At 35.6% G+C, this 26,993-nt stretch overlaps 1 protein-coding gene across 13 annotated transcripts in view; it reads right to left on the bottom strand.

Moving 5' to 3' along the window:
• Positions 1–26,993, bottom strand: part of SGCE (sarcoglycan epsilon) — a 63,935-nt gene that overhangs the window by 30,962 nt on the left and 5,980 nt on the right. For 9 of the 13 annotated variants that reach the window (XM_033088811.1, XM_033088808.1, XM_033088799.1 and 6 more), the window contains exons 2-5: positions 16,926–17,033; positions 6,429–6,551; positions 4,585–4,742; positions 720–792 (exon numbers count right to left, since the gene is read on the bottom strand). In XM_033088811.1, coding sequence (XP_032944702.1) covers positions 720–792; positions 4,585–4,742; positions 6,429–6,551; positions 16,926–17,033 — 462 coding nt within the window. The remainder of the gene's footprint in view (positions 1–719; positions 793–4,584; positions 4,743–6,428; positions 6,552–16,925; positions 17,034–26,993) is intronic. The other 4 variants (XM_033088805.1, XM_033088809.1, XM_033088802.1 and 1 more) reach the window with 1 other exon arrangement.

Raw genomic sequence — 26,993 nt, 5'->3', positions numbered from 1 at the left:
TACTCTCATAAATGATATCTGGTAGAGAGGAGTATCCCATGACTTAACACATTTTAACTACAAAGTTTTTAATGGCATGTATTTTTCCCAATCAAATGCCAAAATATTTGATAGCGTAATTCTTGGAATATTGCCTGTGTCCCTAAACTTCCAAATCCTTGGGAATCACTTATAATTTGAGCATATGCAACTCTAAATTGCTGATGGACTCCAGTAATTACTGATACGTGGTATGCTATTTAGGAAGGAGACTGTGACCCAAATTAGTTTATTTCTGTCATTCAACAACTCTTTATCTTCATATACAATTGGACTACAACCTGTAAGTTTTAAAGTAAAATAATGACACTAGCTGATCGTACACTCTGTCCTCAGCTCCATGTTACTTACACACATTTCAAGCCTGCCTCATAGAATCCGTATCCCAGACTTATGAGGGATATGCTATTTTTAGTCCCATTTTACAGATGATGAAACGAAGGCCTGGAGAAAAAAGTGGCCTGTTTGGTTCCCTACCCTGAGCTTTTCAGCACCATAACACATCATGATATTTTGTAACAAATTAGATACTGCTTAGTTTTCTTTTCTACATTTTACTATTTCATTAGTTATATTAGGTATCCAGTACTTCAAAATCCTTAACTATATTTTACATAAGACATAATGAAGTACTTCTTGTAAATAAGGAAACAATCAGCAACATATTTTTTCATACCTACCTTCTGCTGACATTATATTAATTATCAAATTATGCCTTGCAGTCTCAAAGGTACGCCTATTGTAGGCAGTTATCTATTAGAAAAAGAAAATCATATTATTAAAGAAGTGCAGTGTTATTTGGAAAATGAAATTCATTAAGGACAAAATGAAAACAGTCGTTCTTTCCATTTTCGATATTTGTTTATATACTTACAAAATATTCCTTCTCTGGGCAACAAGAACTCAGAGCTTTTAGCAATACTATTGGAAAATAAATAATTAGGTCTATTTAACATGCTAAAACAAAAAGCTAAAATAAAAAAAGACCCTTTTACAGAAGACTGTTAAGTGCTAATCGCAACGCAGGTGCACCATTAGAAAATGGATTAACCACTATGAATTACTTACCAGTGCCATTCTAAGATTTCAAAAAAAAAATCCATATTTTGTATTTTTAAATGGAGCTTAAGGATTATACTGGAAAGTACCCTTTAAAACAAGCACATTTCTGTGCTGTTTGCATTCAGTACTAAACGGCACACTAACCAGTCAAAAAATGTCATGAATAGCACTTTGGAAATCATATCTCACTTATGATGGGAGTAAAGCAGTAAGGATTATGGTCTATAAAATTTATGGCACATGCTCAAAAACACAAGTCAATCCCTTTGTAGACTCAAATATTAGTAAACATTTGCAGAGCCAATGAACTTACATCAAAGTCAATTCAGAAACAGCCACTGCAAACAACAAACAAAGCAAAGGCCAACAACAGGATACTACTTCAAAAATCAAGGAATAATTAACTTTATAACAGATATGAAATCATTCAGGCAGGTCTGCAGTACCTCAAATAAAACAAATGATTGTGTAAAGTCTTAGCATCCCAGCACTAGCCTTCTGGCAGTGACTGCAGCTGTAGTTGACACTGAGACAAAAGAGTGGGACAAAAAACTGACTCAGACTAAAAGAAATATCTTGCTCATTTAAAAACGATTATCAAAAATTTTTATAGCATCACCTATAAGCTTTAAATGAAATAAATTACACTCATCAGAAATATTACTTGCAAAAACAGTAAAAATGAACATTTTGAAATAAATAATTCCAAATCTTTAACAATGTTAAAAAGTACATATTCTGAAAAGCCTATTATTCCACCATGTTAAAAGAACTTCTCTCTCCACAATTTGTCAAATTTCGGTAAGATTTCATGACTTCCTTGCCTGCTATTTGTTGGGACACATAATTAACTAGATTCACACTGAACACTGAAATTAAGACTAATCATTAAAATAAGCTAGGAACTATTGTTCACAAATAAGCAAATGAAAAAATAACAAAAAATGGATTAATTTGGGAATCTTCATGATTTTAAAAGTTTACCCTGCAATAAACTTAATCTTATTCTCAATGGAAAAAAGTATCAATTCTCTATTGTTATATCTTAAAGCTAATGCTCAGAAAGAAAGCTAGACATTTTCAAATGAGCGGCAATACTTTTATGACTAGCCTTCCCATAATAATCACAAATTTCATTATTGTAAATTTCATAAGTTCTAATAAGTTTTTTTTCCTTCAATCACAAGCTACTGAAGGGAGTGAAGAACATTTCATAAATCAGGAGGAAGAATTTTATTATCTGAATTTATATTTAATGGTTAACTTTAACAGCTATAAAAGAATGCAGTCCTTTTATCACTTCTAATGAGATATTTAAATATTATATATCGTCAAATTTTACTTATTATGATGATGTGAAGCCCTTCATAGCACAGAGGTATGAGCGTGTGTGCATGTTTGATCCCCTATTTCTAGGACGGTGGCTGATCTATTTTAGATGCTTAATAAATATCTGTTGAATAAATTAGTGGATTTATATAATTAGTTTAAGATATGCAAAACTCTTTTGACTATTAATAGGATACTTTAAAATACTGTAAATGTTACTATATATGAATGTAGAAATGAGTTATTTACTACTTGTCTTACATGAAAGATGTGTTAAATTTTAATTATAGTTTTAGATTATTTGATACATATTTGTAACATTATGTCTTAGTTATAAGGTATTAAGAACATAAGGAACCCCTCTGAACTCGAACCCCTCTGAACTCTCGCTCAACACATGTATTTCTCTGTCCTAGCCCCTTGCTTCTCTTCAACCAGAAATAGCCGTTTTGAATTTTGTATTTATCATCCCATTCATTTTAAATATGGTTTTACTATCAATGAATGTATGCTTAAAATATATTGTTTAATTTGCTTGTTTTTAAGCTTTATAAAAATGGTAAACTGTATACAGTCTTCTGGGACTTTTTTTTTCTTCAACATTATGTTTAAAACATTTGTCCATGTGGCTGGGCAAGCTTAACTTCATTGTTGTTAAAAACATTCACTGTGTGACTACTCCACAATTTATTTAGTTAGTCTTTTGCTGATGGACTTTGTATGCACTCTTGCCGATGGACTTTTGGGTTACCATGACTTTGCAAGTTTCCAGGGATTTGCCATACAAACATTGCTCAATGAGCAGGATTATACACACCTCCAAGTGGACATTTGCAAGTGTTTCTGTTGAGTATGTACCTAGAGTGGGACCGCTGGATTATAGCGTACAGTGATACTCAGTTATGTGAAATAGTATTGTTCTCCAAAGTGGTTACGCCAATTCCCACATCCACTCACAATGAATTTTACTGTGGGCAAAATTCTCATGGTGGTCTTAATTTGAATATTCCTCGTGAGAATAAGCTTCTTAATTGGCATTTATATCTCCTCTTTAGTGAAATGTCTATTTATGTCTTTTTCTTATTGAATTGTAGTAGAGTCCTTTTTGATATTTTAGATACTCCCCATTAATCTGAGATATATATATTTAAAAAATCTTCCAGTTTGTGAGTTGTCTTTTTTTTTTATGGTGTCTTTTGATGAACAGAAGTTCACAAGTTTAATATAATAAAAATTTATCAATCTTTTCTCTTAAATAAAAATACTTAGGTATTATTTAAGAAACCCTTCCCTACCAACAAACTCAGAAAGGTATTCTTCTACATTTTCATATAATAGCTTAAAATTTTGCTTTTTACATTTAAGTCCTCAATCTAGACTTGAGTTTTACATTTCCTGTGAAGTAAGAATCTAATTTCGTATTTGCCATATGGCTAACCAAGTGTCTGAGTACCATTTAATAAACAGACATCTTTTCCCCCAATGATCTATGGTACCATCTTTTCAGACATACCATTGTTCCTTATTTAGATGCATGTGATTTTGTTAATGCCTCCAAGATTTTGATGTGTTGTTTCTTCTGCCTAAGATAGCCTTCCATCTATTTTGTGGAATGAATTTCTAGTTACCTTCTTACAACTCTGCATCAAACAACACCTTCTTATTAAAACAGTTATATCAGTACTGACTAAGTATGGGCTTCCATTCCAGTGCTTTAGCCTCTGAACTATAAGGCATGGCAGGACTCACCACTTAATTTATCTTCCAATCACCACCACCTATCATAGTGATGAGCACACGGTAGGGCTCATAAAATGTCTGTTTAATGACTACATCAGTAAACATGAAATTTGAAATTAAAATATGGAGCAAATAAGTTTGTATTTTTTTCCTTAAACAGAATTCATATTATAGTACTCTATTTCTTTAACTGTCTTTTATTTTTTTCACTGATTTAGACTGCCCTTTTTTATTTAAAAGCTGAAATTAAAAACTGTAGATGAACACAAAGGAATGGTACATTCCCAAATGTTTTCTAGTGTGTTTCCATGCATAAAATACCGAAAACTGTTGCCATATCATTTTAATTTCAACATTTGAAACTCCAATTACAAAAACACAAAAATAAAATTTTGCTCATTCTAAGTAAATTACCTCAATGATTGTTGGTTTTCCCACATTTTCAGCTGTCGGAGACCCATACAGGACTCCATCACTGTATGGTGTCCTTTGGATATATCGAAGCCATCCAGGTCGGTCTGGATAACCCATTAAATTTGTGTTAAATGTTATTGGATCATTACTAATCTCACCTAGATAAGAAACACAGAATAAGATATAAGTCAGTTATTTTTACACATGTTGCTTTGGTAGTTTCAATCTAAATATTTCTACCTAAAAATTTTTTGTTACATTTGTAGCAAAGTAAATAAACACCTCCCCCACACACATAATTGGTATTACTTTGAATTCAGATTAGGGCTGCATGTAGAGAAAAAAATCCTTTCGGTTGTTTAGTTTGTCTAGAAATATGATGCAATAAAGAAAGCAGATTCATACAACTTTTGGAGAAATTTTCTTCTTCTTTTCTGTTTTGGTCACCTAGGAGTGGGGAAGATCTGCCAATGAAACAACTGTCAGAAAAATCGCCTAATCATGTTGATATGTTTATTCTCCTGAGAAGTCTTCCTGTCATGAAACTCTGGAAACTATCAAACTAATCTTAAGGGATATCTCAAAATAATCAAAGTATTATCAAAATAAAAACAATGTAATTTTAAAACAATGGAGGATGAGTTGAAAAAGATGTCACAAACCTGAAAGAACTGTAATAATAACACTTATTCATGGTTAACAGTAACAACAGCAGCATTTACTAGCACGAGCTCAGCCCTGTTGTTGTGCCAGATATTATTTCATCTGATTTTCAACCATACTTATAAAAGTAATACTATTATTAGCCCTAATTTTATTGCTGGAATATGTCATTTTCCATGTTAAGTTACTTCACCATGGTCATATTAAGTGGTGAAAAGAGAATTCAATTTTGGCTGGCTCCAGAAACTATACTCTTAACTACATGTTTTCTTCTCAAATATTGGATCCGAGGCTCATAAGGTTTAGCTGCGGTATCTTGTTTTGCAAACACAGAATGCCCCATAAAGGAACATTTTTAAAAATAATTGAAGTAATTGATGAAAAGACTACCTTTTCTTCTTGAATGCTGGTAAGACCATGGTTAACTATATCTTATGCGTGGTTTCAGGTATGCTACTCATCACATAATCTACAAAAATAATATTTACATTAATTCTAATGCTGTAATTTTCAGAGAATTTATTTTTGTTACTTAACAGTTACAGTAATTTATTTTCCCTTGCTAGTCTTTCTGTATCTTCATTAATTTGATGGCATTTGTGACAATCCAACATAACATATTTAAACCAATAGTGAATTAAATAAGACTTCATAATTGGTATTACTTTGAAGGAAAAATTAATCTTCACTGTATTATTATGAAGTTACATAAAATTATCTCACATTATAAAAGCTTTTTCAAGGACTCTATCTTAATACCATATTTCATTCTCTTCTACAACATTTGCATATTTTTCAAAAAATCAATGAACTATGTTAAGACTCTAAGTCTTAATATAAAAAAATCATAATTGTACAGCTGTAATTATTTCTATGCAAATATAGGTAGATCATTTGTCAGAAGCACAAAACTCAAGACTAGGAAACCAAAAATATTCTTTCTTTAAAATTAAAAAAATGAATCATTGCCTTCTGTAATTAAATTTCTAGTTTCGTGCTTGCTTCGGCAGCACATATACTAAATTTCTAGCCTTAAAATGGGAACTATCCTACAACAACCAATTTATCACACATCCAGACCATTTCAAATGTTAACAATATTTTATTGTATATCATCTAGATTATGCACATTGAAAAAAAAATTAGTAAATGACCCCCTTTTTTTACCACCAAGAACATACCAGGTTTGGGGTAAGGTGGAAACTCCCCCTTAAAAGACTCTCTTTCCAAAACATGAACAAAGAGAACACCAGCAGATGGGTATACATCTCGATCAGAGTGCACCTTCGAGAAAATAGTGTACACTGGAAACAAAGAGGAAAGATAAGAGATACACAAATCATGAAATATGCTTTCGGTAATTCGCTTACACTGTAAAGAAGGATTTCACTATGTAGAAATTTTGGGGAAAACTGAAGCAAGATGCGAGAAGATTTTGTTAAGAAGTTTGTTTTAAAGGGAAGTGTTTTTAGGACAAAACACAAAACAACTCTTTCAACTTGGTGTGTTTAGAGACTTTTCAAATACTCTGTAAACAAAATTAGGCACATTTAATATTTTAAATTGTTATTAAACAACGAAGACATACATATTACCTTTTTGATAATTTCTTTTTATTGAAATTATTACAATGAAATACATCATGAGAACTGACCAACTACCTAATTGCTAGTTTATTGTTTCCCCTACTTTCAAAGCAAAGTATAAAGAGTAATTTTTAAATGATCAAAATATATGCTGTATTAACTGTTTGCTAGACAAAGTACATCAGAGGATATAATACCATCACCGTATGTAAAGCAATTTTCATACATACTTATAAAAATGCATTGGATACTTTTTCTATGAGTATTATTGCTCATATCTCTCCTAGAAATGATTTATTCCATTTTAACCTGATCTTGACATTTAATAATTCACGCAGTATAGTCTATCATGCTATACCCTAACTAAGCGATAACAATTACATAATAAAATTCAGTACCAATAATTGCTTTAAGTGAAATAGGGCAGATTTCATGATTTACTGGTTACTTAAGATATATGATGTGAGTACATTAAAATGGCCAAATTGGTTTGATTAGTTTCCACCTATTGTTTTTCCTGTGATATCATCTCTACCAACACATTACTGCCATTACCCTTGTCACCTCTACAATCTCTTCTTCATTTTCTATCTTCCTGACTGGCTAGTGGCGGCAATTTTTAAACAGATAAACCCTATCAGGCCAGCTCTTTCTCTTAGTCACTGATGGATTTGTAAATGTGGTAATTAACCTTAAGAACCCAAGGCTGCTCACTCCAGGCTCACAACTAACTAAAAGCCCTGAGTAGCAAGATTCATGACAGTACATTTTTTAGCATAAAAATCGGAACTTTCACAAAATGTTTCTTTATCTGTGAAAACTTGTTCCTGCAGTTCAGTGGATGGCTGCCAAAAATGGAAAACTAAACGAAAATATTTGGCTTGTAGCTTCATGTATCCATAGTTTTACTACTAAAAAAACACAACTTCAAAGGCTATGCAACAGAGGGAAGGATGCTGCAAGTTAGATTTAAACTAGGTATGTAGGGAGACGCGTTCTTTCCTGATTTGTTTCCTACAAGTTTTCATAAGTAGTCATCCCAGGGCACTTAGAGTGCCCAATTACTACCCAAGAACAATTTACTCACTGGTGGAAATGGTCCCATTCCACAAAATACATGTATGAATCATAGAAAAATCGTGAGGATGAAAATTGGAGAGTTTTCACCAGCTGGATTCCACAACATCCTCTGAATGCAAGGTGCTGCGGAGAATGTGGAGATGGAGGAGACCAAGTCCTTGACTTCCATTAAGTTCACCATCTGATTTGGGAGACCAATACCCACCTAACTAGATATGATCCCAGAGATAGAAACTGCTCTGGCAATACCTGGAAAGGCAGTGAGGAACAACAGAGGCTGGAAAGATCTGGAAAAGGTTTATGTAAGGGGTAGAATTTAAAATGGCTCTTAAAGTACTAACAAGATTCTAAAACTCAGAGATAGGGAATTCTGGCATTTTAGCGGTGAACATGTACATGATACAACATGGGATACTGTGGGGCCCTTTCAAGGAAGGGAATTAAGCCAGTAATGCTAGATCCTGGGGCATATTTAAGGTAGGGGAAGAAAAACTGGGGGGTGGGGGGGAGAGTCAAATTGTGGAGAGTTGTGAACTGCTGAGCATTTATTTCATTCTATATGCAAAGGAATTTACATTCTAGATGAATAATTCTACATCCAAAGCACAGGAACATTTTGAATACTCTTCAAGAATCTCTTTGGAGTTTTATCTAGTTAATTCTTCCTAGAGATTAAAAACACCTTGAAGTCCAGCACCAAATTTTATTTACTTTCACTATTTTTTACGCATCCAAAAGGTATGTGGCATATTTGAATAATTTTATCAATGCCTAGTGAAGGGATGAATGCATTCTAATACAAAGCACTGTACAGGTAAACACAAGTCTCATGTTTGTGGACTAAATATATCATACGCAATTTAAATTTCAGTTTTGTAACTTGAATTAATTTTCATAGGTGTGTGAGCGGGGGATGGGTTACCATCCTCCGTTTACATTATAAACTACTAACAGTCTCCCTTAGTGTTTGCTGCTATAGGTGGTAAAAGCTAGCTTACAAAGCAAAAAGGAAGGCTGTTCGTATTAAACGATACTGAAATGATTCTATTTTCTGTATCGCCCAGGGCAGGGCCTGAAGTGGAACCATAGAAGGGTGCCTGCCACTGCCGATCGCCTCACTTCAAGGACTCGTATCGAACATCTATCTGTTTCTGCTTTCATAAAAAGCATGTCTGCGGTCGACAGAGCCAAACCACAATCTACCATGGCCCTCCTGGGTTTTAAGATGACACGCACATTTCTTTATTCATGTGTACTCCAGTGCCTTTCTGCAATATGCTGAACTGCATACCTGCTGGTCAGTTACCTTGGCAACTCCACAGTAAAGCCTGCTTCATTTTAAGTGTATATAGTATGTCATTTACTTGGAGAAAAACATGATACAGATGTATGACACACTCATCATCCAGAAATGGAAAATGACTAAGCCCCTATGTTTTGTTTGTGAAAAATCATACTTCCTTTCTGCAGCATCCATTTAAATTATGGGCACCCACACGACATTCTAGAGAAGAACCCTTTACCTTTCCCGTTTGTTAACTTGCAAAACAAACAGCTCTTTAACAGAGGCTACTTGGGCAGTAGTTACACCTCACTTCCTTCTGAAAACAACAAGTGACACAGAAAATTCAAAGTTATAGGCCCTTGTTCTAAACATGAGCTATATAAACAATGCTGATAGGGTCTGCACCAACACCCACAGAGGCCATTACCAGCAGTTAACACATGTTGCACTCTCATATATCTAGGTAGTACTTACAAACAGAAAACTTGAAGCATATTGTTTTCCTTAAAAGCAAGTCTTGAAAATCAAATTTAAACATTTTTAGAATCCGCACTGCTAAAATCTAATAATCTCTGAAATATACATGTGTCCAGTGCCATACTAATCAAGCTGAGGTCACAGGTTCTGGCCTCGCTGTGCATCACACGGCTTTGCAGTCGTCTCCAGCAGCAAATCCATTACTTCTGCAAACACATGCCACTGGATACAAATGAAACTGGAAACCACTGTGTGGCTAAATCTGTGCAAATCCATCACCATTAATGGGAAAAAACAATTAAACCAAAAGTCCAACTCACAGGGGGTCAAAAACATCATCTTCAAACAGCAAGGGTAGCTAGATTTCCAAGGATTAAGATCTGAAATCAGGTAGCCATAAATAACAGTTTTTTTTTGCCTTGTTTTATGTACAAAAACAAAATATGTAAAGAAAAATTACATATCTGAGTTCAGAAGAGCAAAAGGATATACGGAAAAGTGGCTGGAATAATTATTTCACCCTCCCAAATGTAGTTCCAATGTCCCTCGTTACCATGCTAGCAAAATCTTTTCACAAACCTGTTCTCTGCGTTTTCTTCATAAGACATTGAAATTATAGACCATGATAACAATGCATATTATGTTACAGCAGAGAGCAAAGAACCAAGTAACAGACAGTGATGGTGGTAGCAATAACGTAGGACCTCATACTACGCAACAAGCAGCATGTCTGCTTTTATTAATCGTCCATTTGACGTTTTCTCTTTGACGTTTTCTCCCTACGGGAGCAACATCGTAATAAATATATCAAGGTGTGCTTATTTACAATTACTTACAAACAAAGGCAAATTTGGATGTATTTAGTAAACATTAAACTGTGAAAGGCTATGGTAGTGCATTGCTAATGAATCTATAGCATATAACTTCACAATTATCACAATGATTCTTTTTAAGGGCATATAGGAACGTAGAAAGTCCCTTTTCTACATAAAAGTCTGGAGAACAGTTACCGGCCCTTTTTCTGTATCACCACAAGTACATGACTATAAACTATTTAGTGTAAGATCCAGCAAATCCCAGGTAATTTAAATCTGAAAGCCGTTTTTCCCCTGAAATCTTTGAGAAGTCATAAAGTAATGTTCATTAGGTATCTATTATGTGTGTATCTCTCATAAATGCTTTATCAACAAATTAATCACTTAAAAAGGTCCGTTTACATCATTTTCTAATTTTTATGGTTTAAGAGACAATGGTAAAATTGCAGTTTACGAGGAGCCCAGGAAGGAAGCATTTCAGAGAGCTGGGTTCTCTAAAGCACTCAGCGTTCAATCCTTTTTCATGATGGCACAAGATCATCATTTGGCACCTCAATTATTGCACTCTGTTCTATCACGCAGTGACGCCCTTATGAACGGTTTGGTTGCCTTGTCATTTACTGATCACACTAGCACTAGCAGGTCCCGGTTTGCTAATGCTTTTTAAGTCTGTGTGTTTCATAGATTTGCTGTTTTCTCATCTGAGGATAAGCTGTCAGCTGTCATTTCTAGTGCCATCGGTATGTTTCCCATCTCAATTTCTCTGGCCCTTCTAATTTGCCACTATTAATCTGCAGCAGGTTTAGAAACCAGACTACCAAACGAGGTTGGATTGCGTGTTCAAGTAGGAACAAACCTGTATTGTTCTAACACACACTTTGCTAGATGTGAAAAAGGAGCCTGCATTTGCAGCATCTATGTTGGCTACCCAAAGACCCTTTTGTGGCATACTGCCTTGGTTCTTAGTTGACATAGTATACTTCTGGATAGGTGATCTTACTATTAGGTTGGTGCAAAAGTAATGGCGGTTTTTGCAATTATTAAGCTTTTAAACCGCAATTACTTTTGCACCAACCTAGTATTATTATAATCAGAACACAGGCATTACTTGAGGAGATAGCAGCATTAAACTCCACATATTAAATGCATTCAGAAATAAATAAGTGTACCATAGAAAGTCTTAATTGAATCCATATATTACATAAACACGAGCTGTCAAATCAAAATGAATGGATTTAATGTGTTGTGTAAAATAATTTCTTACATATTTGATGTGTGGGAAATATACTACGTAAATTAAACAAAGAGATCTATTAAGTGATCTGTTACCTTTAGCAATAGCTCAATCAGCCTAAGAATATTATAACACACTATCATTAATAAGTAATTTATTAATAAGAAATTAAAGGCTGTTTCTAAAAGCATTTCAATTTTGTTAATCTGCCTCTCATTCAGAGAGTTTTAAGATGTAAGCTATTCATTTGGAAGTATGACATGGGTGCTTTAAATGAGTGCAAATTACTTAAATAATATAGTGAATATTTCCCAACTATTCATTAGTATGGCTTTAATAGTAAGCATTATCTGGAGAAAAATTTTGGATAAGAATGATGAAGATTTTAAATGTTTAAGATATAAAGATAATACTGACTAGCCACTTATCTGGTCTGGCTTGTAAAAGAGACTTTTGCCTAAGCGACTAGACATCACAACTCCTCAAGATCCTATTTAACTTGCTCAAGTTAAGACCTGGAATATTATTTAAAAAGAAAAGTTACACCAGAAATACAATGGCCACACTTAGTTAACTTTATGAGCATGGCTGATAATTTAAAATTGTTAAGTTCTGACAGGAAAAAGAAGGCTTATATTTTATAGTTTTATAAACTATAAAACTTGTCTTGTATTTTATAGTTTTGACCAGAAAAAGCTCTTTGTGAGGCTCAGAGCCCCTGTCTACACAGCACTCCAAGAAGCTGCTACTGATTTATCGGAATTGAGGATAAGACATGAATCCCATTTGCTATCTCTGCATCAAGAGAACTCATTTCAGGGTTTGCAGAGGATGACATATTTATGGTTTCCTTCCTAATTTATTTTTTAACGTGTTATTTCTATAGTGAAAGTGAAATTTAATTAATTAAATTAAATAATGGCTGGAGAAAAATATTTTGAGAGACACTAATATGCAGCTTGATACAACCTGTTTTGTTTTGTTTTGTTTTCCTTAAGATTTACCTTGTGCTTTATCAATCCAGCTTTATAAATCTTGGCTTTGAATCAAAAGCTTTTCTCAGCAGTCTGCCCTTCACCTTTCAGTTTACTCAACATCAAAGTACTGCAGGCCATTCATTAGTGGGGGTCAGCTATTGTTTTTATTTTAGTCACAGATAGCCCATGATTGGGCTGTAGAATATATCACAGGGAAGGCATTAAACTGCCTTTTTAAACTTAATTCTTCTAATAGATGTGGCCACTTTTCTTTCGATGAGGCAGAAGAGAAATCACTAGTTGGGTCTTTTTCTACCCAAAGCAGAAGGGTTTCTTCATGAGATTTCCCTCCCACCCCCACCTCCCCAAATGAAGCCGCTTACCGAAACCATTTTTCTAAACTGGAGTTAAATATCTCGATTTTCCAAGTAATGAAAACATGTATTTGTTTTGTTGTTTTTTTCTTAAATGTCAGTTGGAAAGTGGTTGCAAACCATTATTAATTGGTGATCAATAAACTTAGTCTCACAGACTGCTGCAGTTGAAAAGGGCTTTAGATGTCATCCAGTCTGGGCATGCTAAATATCTTTCTCTACTAAGAGACAGATCATAGCGTTACTTCCTACTGGGATATGGCCTCAGCATTCTACTCAACCCAGCATTCCTGACAGATACTACCAATTGGAGTTGGCATGTATTTGCTCTCCTGCAGAGTTCAGTCCTTCATTTTACAGATAACAAAATTGAACCCAGCAAGACTAAGTGACAGATTCAAGCCCACAAGACTACTAAAAGAACAAGTCAGGACTTGAACCCAGGTAATGATGTACTTTGTTGATTCGAAAACCTAAGGTAATACATTTGGTGGCTGTACATTTTATTACAACCTACTACAGTAAGCTAATTATGTTGTATAACACCATAACTTCCTTAATTATCTCTCGTTTTATGATGAACCATAAATTGACCAGATAAACCAAGTTCATTCTAAAATGTCATCAAGTTATCATAATTACCCTGCACAACTGGAAGAAGTCAGTTGACAATCACAACTTCAAGAAAGAAACAAATCTGAAGTTTCTTTTGTTTCAAGAAAGAAAAAACTCAGTTTAGATGGAGACACTTCAGCCATCATAGTCAGAGCCTAAAAGGAAAAACTCACATCTCTTCTAAATGGTCTTTTGAAATCCTAGAACATGGTGATCCCTTCCTCCTGACATTGCCACCTTTCAAAGGCAAAGAATACCCATTTTAAGTCTAAGGGCACGTCCTGCTCCTTTCCAACCACAGAGGAAAAGAAGTCATCTAGAGAGATATTTCTGCCTTGAAGCCATGCAGTTCCTTGACTATCAGCTAAGGAGGGGCCTCCTTTAAGATGGTAACAGATCATTCTACCAAATTATTCAGAGTACATGTTACTTTAATCTCATGGATGTCCAATTCAAGCTCATTATTTAAGTTGAAAATAATTAGGAAATCAGGACACAATCAGTTTGACTTTCTCTTTGTTTCTTAGGAAAACAGCAACTAAAGTTGATCAGTAAATTTAAGGCTAATCCATTTTGAACACAAGTTGTCTTAAGAAAGGAAATTTGAAGATGTTTATGTAAGTATATAAAGGAGTAATGTGAAGGCTCATCCTTTTTCACTTAAATAACTCCAGGGGTTAATTTTAAGTTCCTTTACCCTACCCCAGGAAAATAAAAAGGGGATCCATATTTAGAGTGCTCTTTATGATTTTTGTAACCACTTAATGTGTGCTGAGGTAAAATGATGCCAAAAGTGTTGGTCTGAGACATTTAAATTCCTTAAAATCCTATTTACAGAAAAAGCACCACCCACTAATACAATTAAGAATTGGAATATTTAAAAAAAAAATAAAGTTACATTAAAAAATGCAATTGCTAAACTTATTTTACTATATAAGTACTCTTATAATCTTTTGTGCGCTCTTGAAATTGTCAAAAAGAGATGACTGGGATTCATGGCCAAAAACACCTTAAAACAAAATTTGGCAGATCTGTGAGATGGCATTTAAAATGCCCCTGCAATATAATCTACTACAAACAATTCTTTTCTCACAGTTGATGAAACTTACTACTCTCTGTATAAGGTATTTTGATAATACAGTACTATAAAGATAGAATTTAAATTGGACAGGGAGACCAGAAAGGGAGAAGAAGCGAAAGGATGCGTTCAAGAGAAACTGAGGAAATAAGAGAATGTGGTAACTTAAACTGGTTTCCTCTGTAGATTCAAGATGATCATTTCTATTTGGAGAAGTACAGTTATCTCTCAGGGCCCAAGAAGAAAATAAGTTTGGGGTCCAACGGGAGCATCAAGTTTGAAACAGGAAGAGACAAGTATCTCTTGGAGACTTTAGAGAGTGCTATATGTAAAGGTCTTAGAATAGTGAATTTCGCTGAAAACAGCACCACAGAAGATGACTAGCCTGGGCTTAACAGCTGGTTAGAGAGTACCTTTTTGGCAAATCAAATAGGAAATGGAGGGACATGCTCAAAGAACACAGAACTTCTAAGGATCAAAGTTAAAGAGAAGAAACTGAAGAAAAGGGAAAGGATACGTGCAATTTAGGGCAATATGGTGTCAAGTTCAGAGGAAGAGTCTTTGGGGATCTTGTGCAGGGCACCAGAATCAGGGCAGGTCCCCAGTCTTCCGGAGATTACAGAGCCGAAGTACACCGCAGGTGGCAACATTGAGGACCATCTGATAACCATGACTGGAAAGATTAGAAAACAGGAAGAGATTTGCCAAAGAAGCTGAAAGACTTCAGCTTCATTAAGGAACCAGCCAGATAAGGGCAGTCAGGGGTGATTCCCTTAAAGAAACCTAGGAGAATCCCATCAGAAAGGGGAAATATAAGGGAAATCATATAGGGGAAATATAGGGGAAATCATATAGGGGAAAGGCTATGAGACGATAGGCTTAGGACCTGGAACAGGCACAGCTAGGGCTTTTTAAAGTAAATTTTTGTGATCTTTTCATGGGAAGTTACTATTATAAAACTCTGTTTTCTTATAGATATTAGCAATGAAAATTCCTTAAAAATGCAAAGGTGTGGTGGGTTTGTTTCAAAGTAGCTGGGTAAAAGAGATGTCGGGAAACTCTGTCTTACTGTGAAACAGATCTGGGAGTAGTAGATGCCAGCTGAGGAATAATTTAGTGCTAGCTGGAAAAAAGTGAGTGACCCCAACTTTAGGTAGGTATGAAGAAAATGAGGTAAGCCACGAATCACTCCTACAAGGTACTAAGGAGATTTTATCTGGCAGTAAGGCCATTTTAGCTTATAAAAATTACTATTCTTTTAAAAATATTTTTAAATTCTTGTTTTTATAGATACTTCAGTTGCCCCAAAGTTACAGAAACCCAGTTACCCTTCTGCTAATATTCATGAGCACATATAGTCAAAATTGTATGTGTGCATGTGTGGTGGTGGTAGTGGGGAGTGAGGTGTAAGAGGGATCGCAAAGGCAAATCATCAAGAGATACAGTATTAAGTGAAAGCTCATGATAATTGATATTTTGAAAACAACAAATCTTTTGGTTATTAAGTAAGTCTTTTTCTCCCTGATGAAATGCATTATTTCAAAGGTTCTAGAATAATGCTAAAGGACACATTTATAGATACATAAAAAAAAATTAGAAGGAACAATCAATCATTCAAGGGTCAAGTAAGTTATCTTTCCAATAGAAAACAATGCCATCTAATTATTTAATCACAAAACATATCAATATGGTTTTGCAACAAAAAATCATTCAAAAAAGCATCCATAATTAGCCAAAATATGTTATGACCGTTTTTTGAAGGTTATATAAATACTTTTCAAAAATGATTTATGTTAACTATACGTCTTAATGTTTTCCAATGTTATAAATAAACTGTTATAATAATCACACTGGACAACTTTTTACAAGTGGCAAGCCAGTGATTGGATAAGGGGCAACAATAGGTTAAAAACATAAGAATTATTTTTAGTTAAAAAAAAAAGGCATAACTACAGCAAAGGAAAAACACTTGGAAAATAACAGATTAAGAACATAGAGAATCAGAAGTTTTAGAAGATTAGGAAAACAAAATTTAATTTTTTTCAGACTGACTTATAAAAAAAATATCCACACATGACTAAAAAAGCAAAAGGAACATTGGAAGCAGACATTTAATTGACTCCCCAAAAGGGATTTAGATTTACAACCTAAACTCACCATCTTTCTTCCCAGCAGCCATTTTTCTGCTGATAATAAAATTGTTGGCCTGTTTGGTCTTCCAGTTAACTGTTCCATTTATGCCATCAGCACAGCTTAATAAAAAAGCTTTTCAGAATAAAACAAATGCACAAAAAATTAAATTAATGTTAAATTAAAATGACTATCATAGATCAGCTCCTATTAACTGGGATCAGATTCCTTCCAGCCCAGCTAGCTGTTTAATTCCATTCAACAAAAATTGCTGCATGTCAATAAAAGGAATATATGGGGAAACCAGGTAAATAAGACACACAGTTCCTGCCCCTCAAGGAGCTCACAATCTATAGGGATTGATAATTCATGTACAGAAATATATATGTAATATTATATATATATATACATATACATATAATTACACATAAATACACAATGGTAGAAAGCATAAATGCTACAAACACACTGAAGGAGGAAGCAATTATCTCTGGCTAGGAATGTTGTGATAAGTTTCAAGTATCTTTTAAATTCATAGATTTGGAAGCATTACACTGGCAGCAGTGAAGAAAATTAGGGTTAGGAGAAACTAAAACTCTGGAGTGCAGAGTAGCAGTCAGCCCCACAAATCAGCAGTTGAAGCAAAAGGAAGTAAAAGAGGGGCCAGTTACAAGACATTACGGAGGTGATACTGACAATACTTTTCAAATTGCCGGATGTGGGCTAAAAAGAGAATCAAAGTTGGCTTTGAATTTTTGATCCAGAATGATAGAATTGTGATACATTAGGAACTCCCCAAAAAAGGAGTTGGTTTCAGGATAAAGACGATAAATTTCATTTGGAATATGTTAAATGTGGGGTACCAGCTGGATATCTGGTTCATAGAAGAACCTAACGGGCCTTCAGATGCAGAGCTGAAGTTCATCCCCAGAGAAATGATTGTTGCAGCCAAAGCCCCCAGTGGAATTCCTTAAAGAGATCACGCTCCCAGGTAATGCACATTAGACTTTCATGTACAAAGTGATCTGGGGAAGATATAGAATCATATTCTTGACCGATGTGTGTATCCTATTTCCCATCATACAAACCACCAATCTTATTGCTTACTCTCCCATTTTCCATCCTTACCTTTCAGACTTGATATTTGGGTACCATTTTCCTCACTACAATGTTGGATCTCCATCTCATTCTCCCTTCCTCTGTCTATCTCAGGTATATTCCCTCTGGGTTCAGCTCAGTCTAAGAATGCCCAAGGATCTACCTCCTAGTTTTGTCCTAGCACCGAGAGCTGAAATATAGCAAGAAGGGATGCCCCAAAAGTGGGAGGGACAGCAAAGGCAAAAGAACGTGTTAATAAAAACAATTATATAGCAAAAGCAGAGGATGATTCAGCATAGAAATAAGAGACAGGCAGTCAAAGAGGTTGGACAACTGAGTCTGAAGTGTCACATATGTCAGTGGAAGAGATGTCAAGAAAGAAAGTATGGTCAGCATCCTCACATACTGCAAAAAGGTCAAAGCAGGTGAGAGCTTAGAAAAAAAGATCACTAGATGTGGAAAATGAGAAGTTATTGGTGACTCTTAGAAAGTGGAGTTCTAATAAAGTGGTAAGAGGAGAAGCCAAACTGTGAAAGGTCAAGATGTAAATGCAGCAAATACAGTTACTCTTTCAAGAACATTAGCTGGAAGAGAGAAGCAAAGCTATAAAATGAGACGACAGACTGGGGAGTAGCAAGGTGAGGAGGAGGACTGGTTATTTTAGCGTGGGGAAACAGATTTTGTTCATAAGCTGGAGAGAAGTCATAAAGAGACTAAGGATAAACGAAATGAGCATAACTGATAAGACACAATCCAAGAAAAACTAGAATGGGTAGGAGCAAGCATATACAGGTAAGGAAAATATTTCATGAATCAGAAAGTAAGGACAAGTGAACATTTACTGGGAAACAGGAAAATTAATGTTGAAAGGGCTCCTCATTTTAGTATATCAGAGAAGAAAAGTATATTTCCTTTTCAAACTGAATTTTCAGTAAAATTCTGAACTCATATAAAATTATGAGAAATACCAAGTTACCGTCCAAAGTGAAAAAAGAATACAATTCAAAACTCAGGTTATTAAAAACAAGCAAGCAAACGAAACCTCAGGTGATCATTTCAGTGATACCTGGGAGTAGCAATCAAAGGCCCTAGCACCCTAAACAAATAAACAAGTGGGTGGGTATTCAGTTTTTAAAATATGTAAATTTAAGTGTGCTAATTTTATGTCTACTGAAAGACCAATTTTATGGCTGATTCGCCTAATAAATGGTTGATTCATTTAATAACCGAAATATGTCATTTTTCATCTGCATGGAAAATACAATAGTCAATTCCTAAATAATCTAAGCTAAAATAGGAGCAGAAATGTTCACAGTCTCTTGTGGTGAAATATCCTAACCCCCAGCGTTCTCCTCATCACTGGGTTCCAAAGGCAACATGCTGGTTACATAAGAATTACCTGGGCAGCTCTCTACAAATAAATAGTTGCACATTACACCCCTCCCCAAAAAAACCCATAATACAAAAATTTAAAAACACATATTCATGCCTCCACCATGGAAAGTCTCGGTAGGTGGGTTACACAGTTTCATCAAGTGATTCTCACACACAAATCTGAACTCTAGAAGGCCAAGAGAAGACCTACAGAACCCAAGGGTATATAGGATATGCAGCAGAGTCACATCACATGCACCAAATGTAGGGCTAACCTTAGAACTGAAAACCTCACCCACTCCCACCTCCAACTGACCCACAGATACAGCCAATTTGCAAGAACACGTAAGTCCCTGTTGGACAATGGGAAGTTCCAACCTAGAAGGCAGAAGCAGGTAGCCAGTTTTTTCTCTACAACTTTCCAAAGAACACTGACAAGAAACATTTAGATTTCAATCTATCACATCACTGGTCCTGAGCAAGGTGCTTTCATGTATAATGTCTAGTTCAATCCTTACAAAACCAAACGAATCTATCAACATGTCTGAAGATTATAAGGGCTAGATCTTAAAGGAGAATGGAGTAAATTCTGCAGGCTATCAGCCACTCTACAGATTATCCACTTTTCCATTGATTGGAGAGTTACCATAAAAACAGAATGGGTTGTGTCCAGACAGCACCTCTTTTGTTCTTTCCTTTATTCTAGGCCAGTGGTTCTCAGACTGTGGTGTGCATAAGAATTATTGTTCAGAGTTATATACACAAAACTACACATATTGTAGTTTATGGATGATTTAAAGGATTTACTAGGAAAACTTAATTCTATGGGATTTTTGTTTTGTTTTGTTTTATACTCTGGCTTTTAGAACCTGACTAACCCAGCAAAAAGATTTAATGCCACCGCATGCCCTTGACAGGTGAACCAACATATCATTGCTCATGCTTTCCAGGTCTTAGATAAGTGCAGTCTAGTTGGCTTTTACAGGATTCAAAATACAGGTCTACTTGGTGCCTCAATGGTTATAAAGTAGATGCAGGGTAAAATAGTTTAAACACATTCCACAGATATCACTCTATTCTAAGGCCAGCATTGCTTTGAGCACATTCATTTTTTAAAAGTTCATAATGGTCCATCTAAATAAAGTCCTACTTTGACCACCGAAGACCACTGTCCAATAAATCTAAATAAAAAGACAACTTTTTATGGCTCTACTCACCAGACAATGTCTCTAAAGGCAAGACACAATGCCACGGATGGTGTGTCTGCTTCAACATTCAAGTCTCACACCTTGAGGGAGAAATCTCCATCACATGAAAATAACTCTGTTTTGAATGGCGTGCCCAAGATCATAGATCTAACTTCTTATATAAAAATTATTGTAACCTGGACATTGACAAATGCAGAATATTCACTGAAAAAGGCTAGTTCTTTCAAGTTTGATTTCATTAGAAAAGGGCCAAGCCTTTTTTTTTTTCCTGTGAGAACAAATTTCCTTAGTTAGCATGGGAAATTATGACTTAACATTTAAAATATTCTATACATAACTTTTCAAGATTAATTCTAATGTGTTAAAAAAAAAAAAGTCAACCTGTATAGACTAGATCTTGGACTCTTTCCAAAGACAACGGACCATCCTCAGGAATCTTGAAAGAAACTCCACTGTGCTCACAGGGTTCATGACAATCTATGCTACCATTGTACCTGGACGTGAGTTTTGCTCTAATTCATAAACATAAAAGCAAAGAATAACATGCATACTGCGTTTACATAGCCCAAACTAAGAAGATGTTCACACAGTTAGCTAGCATATCAAGGTATACAATTTATTCACTTCCTCAATGCTCCCTCATCAGTCCTCAAAGCCAGAAATAATCCAAAGGTGGATGGCATGCCCTTAAATTCCCTAGAAACCATACAATACTTCAAGTTTGTCTTAAAATTCTATGATTCATTCTGAGTCTTGTAGCTGCATGACTACATTTCTCCTGGCCTGAGGCAAGCTCTCTCTGAAGAGACATTACTCGTTCCCAAACCTGAATAATTTGCTGACTGGGGAAGGAGGAGTTTGCTCGCTGCTTAATAAAAGCAATTGAAGAGCTGTGAATAGTGACTGATTGCTGATGAGCTAATCAGAATATTAAGGAATAGAAATAATAAGTAACTTATTCCCACATCACTGTCCAAGTACACAGCAGGGTATGCAAAATGAAACTTAATTTGATTAGCACACTCATCTTAGAACCAAACTGTCAGGCCTTTCTCTGTCCACTGTTTCCATCTTGTCATTTTTTACTAGAAGTGGACACAGACTTTGTTTTTATAAATTGGATCTAGAGCTCATGCCCCTCACCTCTCTTCCCTTCTCTCACCACTCCTTATGGCACCATGTCGCTCCCCTGCCCTCTACTTTTTCTCCTCCCTTCCTTTATGCAACTATCTGTAATATTCTTAAATTATCTCATATTAAAATATTGTTTTTACATTTCTTTCTCACCAGAAATGGCAGTTGACATTATCACTAGCTACCGTGTTTGGAGTGCTAAGTGCGAGGCACGGCATTAAGGGTCCTGTATAGATTAACTAATTCAATCCTTATGTTATCAGCTGGGTGAAGTGGGTATTATTAGCTCTGTTTTACAATGAAGATAAGGAGTCTTAGGAAATTAGGTAGCTTACCTCAGGTGATATGTGTGATAAGTGTCAGAGTTTGGATTTTGAACCTATCTCTTGGCTGACTCCAAAGTCCATGTCATCTACTCGTCGATACAACCCCCAAATGATTACATGGAAAAGTAATTTGTAAACTATATGTTTTAATGTAATTTGAGATATTGTTATTATTATTACTAGTAGGTCATTTTCAATTTATTTTTCTTTATAGAAAAATAAGTTTCCCCTGACTTATTGATGCAATTCCCATGGAAATGAATCCCGTGCACTATGTATACACACACACACACACACACACACACACACACTACACACACACACACACTACACACACACACACAAATTCATTGAAAGAAAGCCAAAAAGTTTGGTGGAACCTTTGGAGAAAATAGGCTTTGCTGAGGAGGACTGTCCACCCCATCTTTGGAAGGGAGTCAGGAAAAGATATTCCTAAGGTGTGTAACAGCAAGACTTTAAACCAAGAGTGCCAGAAGAAGCAGCCTCCAAACTTTGGTAAAACAGAAGAGCATGGCAGGACATAACACATAAGTAATTATTTAATACAATTAAAAATTATTGGAATTTTATAATTTTAGCACAAGCCAGGTAAGACATTAGACTTTAGAGTGAAATAAAATTGGAGTACAGAAAGGTAGTGTTTAATACCAGTCTCTAGAAACAGAGTGTCTAGGTTCAAATCCCAATTTGTGTCCACTGGGCAAGTTATTCAATGTTTCTGAATATCTCAATTTCCTCATCTGGCAGGGACAGAACAGTGCCCTCTCCATCCAGACATTGTATTAAATGAGATAATGCATTTGAAACACTTAGAAAAGTGCTTATCACACAATGAAGTTCTCAAAAAATGTGAGCTATTATTACATTTCGTCTTCAGCTAATAGGAAGAAAATTTTAGCTTTCTTTAAATGTGATTTATAAACATAGATGCTCAAATGAAAAAAACTCACTGTTACTATAGTTGGCATTATAGAATACAGTACTCTCTTGTTTTCCTCCCAGACATGAGGCACTTGAAAAATGGTAATATTTCTATGGCAGCGTGGAGTAAACGCTGGAGGAAGCTCAGAGCAAAGGCAACAGGGTCTCCAACCATCCCACACTGTACATGGATGGCCTCTCAGAGGGCTAAGAAGATGGCATTTTTAGCAAGTCTTCATTCAGCGCTGTCCAAGACACACTGGTTGAGAGCTGCAGTTTAACCCTTTGGAGGAAAGCCAGATGTAATAAGAAGCAAGTCAGACTGATATTTGTGCCTTCTGACTCTCATAAACTCAGGCATTAATTCTGTTGAAATAATGCAACAAAAACAAAAGTGCTTGGACTTAAGAATCAACTTTGCATTACACATATCAAACTTGGGGGAAAATTAATGCCAATAAAAGAAGAAGTTTTGATTTGATAGAATAGTTAGTGTAGAAGGGAGGGTTATCCACTTCTCTGGGTAGTTTCACTCCTTTGCTCAAACAGCCCAACCAAGGCATATACGGAACTACTGGGTTTTATCTCAGAAATACTAGATAAATGAGAAGCACCAGTGGGACCCTTAACTAAAGGGACACATAATACATGATGTCATTATATACACCATTACAATTATGTCCTCATCGGCAAAATGTTGGACTGTTTTGAAATTAATAAAATTAGTAAAAGGCAGAATAGAAACTAGTGAAATCTAGTGTAATAGTGAAACCTAGTGTGATAGTGCAATCTAGTGGAAAAAGATTAAAAGGCAAAATGTAGGAGGGTTAGGGAAGTAAAAACTGTAGGAAAAAATTCTGCCCCAAATAAAAACATAATGGTTAAAAGATTTTCCAATCTTTGAAAAAGAAATACTCTCATATTTGCTGTTTACTTGAAACTGCCATTAATTTTCTTTTTTAAAGAAGCTGTACATTCTCATTCTAATTCATTCAAATAGTATAACCAGGAGGATATAAAATATAAAAGTTCCCTCTCAGGTATCTATTGCCATCCCACCAATGTCACTGCCTAGAGTCAGTGCATCTTTCCATAATCTATGCACATGCAAACATGTTTGTGTACATATAAAAATAAACACACACACCATACTCTTCTTTACATAAAGTGATCAATTTTTTCACTTAACATATCTCTCGAACATGGTTGCATGATATCACATTTTAAGGCTGCATAGCTTTATGTTGTGTGGTTCAATCATAATTTTTTTTTTACCATCACCTCAAATTCCGTCTGTCCAAACTACGACTCCTGATCTTTCCCTTAGTCTGGTCCTCCTCTGGCATTCCTTGTCCCATGAATGGCACCACCATTCATCCTCATGAATGTGACAGAAATCTAGAAATCACCCTTGAGATCTTCTCCTGCCAATCTCCACCCCAAACTCAATCCATAACCCACTCCTGTTGCTGTTTACCCCTCAAAATGTCCCTCCTATCTTCATCTCCCCAGGAGACCATCATGTCTATCCTGGATTCCGATTACCATAGGCTTGCAGCAGGTCGGCTGCAACCTTTTCTGACCCTTCCAAACCTTTCTTCACAAAGCAGCCAAAGTGCTCTTTTTGAAATGTGAATCTGATCATGTCCTGCTTAAACCCCTCACAAGACTTCCCATAGGTTTTAGGGAAAAGATTATATTCTTTAACGTGGTCTAACAGGTCCTGCAAAATGTGCTCCCTCACTTCCTATCAAGCCTCCTTTCATATTGTGCTCCCCCTTCTCTCAGCTCCGACCTCACTGGACTTGTTCCAGCACCTTCTATTTGCCATGTCAACCTGCCCAGGGACCTCTACAGAGCTCTTCCTTTTGGTTCAAATATATCTTTCCTCTTCACCTCACTAACATTTACTCATTCTTCAGCTCTGAGTATTTCCTCAAAGAAGCCTTCCTAATCCCCCTGCATGGCCAAATCCTCTACTTAGAAATTCTAGTAGTGTTTGTAGGATTTATCATAGTTCTAAAGGCACATTTATATATGTGATTATTTGATTAATCTTTGTCAACCCCAATAGTGTAAAAGTTCCATAATGCCGGGGACCATGTATTCCCTGGCAACTCACACGGAGACTCAAAACCAGTTGACACAAAAAAAAAAGAAAGAAAGAAAAGAAAGAAAAGAAAGAAAAGAAAGAAAGAAAGAAAGAAAGAAAGAAAGAAAGAAAGAAAGAAAGAAAGAAAAGAAAGAAAAGAAAGGAAGGAAGGAAGGAAGGAAGGAAGGAAGAAAGAAAGAAAGAAAGAATTATTAGTTAGTAAAGATGACTCCTATTTTTTTTCTACTTTTTCATAATCACTATCAATTCTACCATAAACATCCTTATACCTTTATCTTTGAGCACTTTCAGGAGTGTATCTGTATGCTAAACTCCCAGAAGTAAAACATCTAGACAAAAAATAACATACATTTCAAATTTTGATAAGCACATGTAGCAACCTGTTCTGTTCCCACTTCTGCAGTCCCGGTCTTTGATTAGAATCAACTCTGTAACTACAGAAAATGAAAGATGTTAAAGGTGCTACACTGATGAACTATTTCATTGGGGAGAAAAGCCAATGTCATTTTACTGCACAGCGAGAAACACCAATTTCCTAAAGAGAAAAAAAAACAACCTTGGGCTGTATTTTTCTTTTCTTCTGCATTCCAAGGTAAAAGATCAACTTTACTTCCATGACTACTGCTGAAGAAATCGGGCACTAAAATAGTTCACTTTAACTACACTAGGAAAATTAACTGTGATCTCTTCTTTCAAACTCGCAGTGAACCCCAAATCTCCATAATAATCAAAGTGGTGACCAGATGAATGAGTGAAAAGCTAAAGAATAGGAAAGAATTTACACCAGAGCTGCCTAACTCCTAAACATTTTTGAAACAAGCAGCTTCATTTGTCAGGGGAAAAAAAGTCTGCCTTCTATGTCACAACAGATGCTATGGCGATTCCCGTGGAAAGGAATGCCGAAGATCTAGTCTAAAAGTCTGATCACCAAGGCAATTAAGTAGAAAGTCAGATGTGCAAAAGATGAGTGGTTCTTAAGTAATAAACATTTAAACTGCTACTGCATCAAAATTGCACAAAATTTCTTAGAGGAAGACACAAAAGATAAAAATTCTACCAAAGTGACATAAAAAGAAAATAGCACGTTAGCTTTACTAACATATTATTGTTTTCAAGATTATAACATTAGGAATCACACCAGCAACTCATGTTTTGAGGTTTCATATTTATTTCCTGAAATAAGTTCTTGAAGTTTAAGAATCATTGGGGATTATACACTTCCCAAGCAAGCATTGCATTCAAGGAATTGCAAGTAGCCAGCCGCCTGCCGTTCAGGTGAGCCAGCGGTGACAAGCCAGAAGCTCATCTTGAGCGTTTCTCTCGGAAATAGGAGCTCAGCCCAGGACCGCCTGTGGCATCTTCAACAACTGGGAAGCGAGCCATCAGAAGTTGCCTTTTGCGTTATCACAGTACCACAAAAGTGCATAGTACTTGTATAAAAGATAAACGTGTCCAACATTAAAAATAATATTTTGCACAGAGTTACAGTGACCGTATTTCTGACCTAACAATTTGAGAAGATGAAAGTTCTGGGTGTGGAGGGAAGAGGCAGGGGTGAAAGAAGCAGGAAAAAGTTGATTAAAAGAGATGACTGAAGAAAGTTCTTTCTTCACATCTCTCATTGGAGGCCCCCTTAGTTTTCAAGGCTCCAGGGCATGAAAATTATATGGAGTTAGAAGTGTGATAGGTTATTACTCCTCACAAGTGGGGTCCTGTGTGCATACCCTACAAATTAACTTTGAGCCATCACATTTTCAAAGTTAGATACGGTAACCAAAATAAACAATCAACAGGCAAATGGCCAGGAAAGAAAAATATGCCCCAAGACATGTCTGAGATACTAAGAACGTATTCTTGAGGCAGTCAGAAACCAGGTTAATCTCAAATGGAGAAAAGTTAA

This window comes from Rhinolophus ferrumequinum, chromosome 20, assembly GCF_004115265.2.
Source record: "Rhinolophus ferrumequinum isolate MPI-CBG mRhiFer1 chromosome 20, mRhiFer1_v1.p, whole genome shotgun sequence".
Classification (NCBI taxonomy): Eukaryota; Metazoa; Chordata; class Mammalia; order Chiroptera; family Rhinolophidae; genus Rhinolophus; species Rhinolophus ferrumequinum.
The sequence above is the reverse complement of the archived record's forward strand: the minus strand, read 5'-3'. Positions and strand labels throughout refer to the sequence as shown.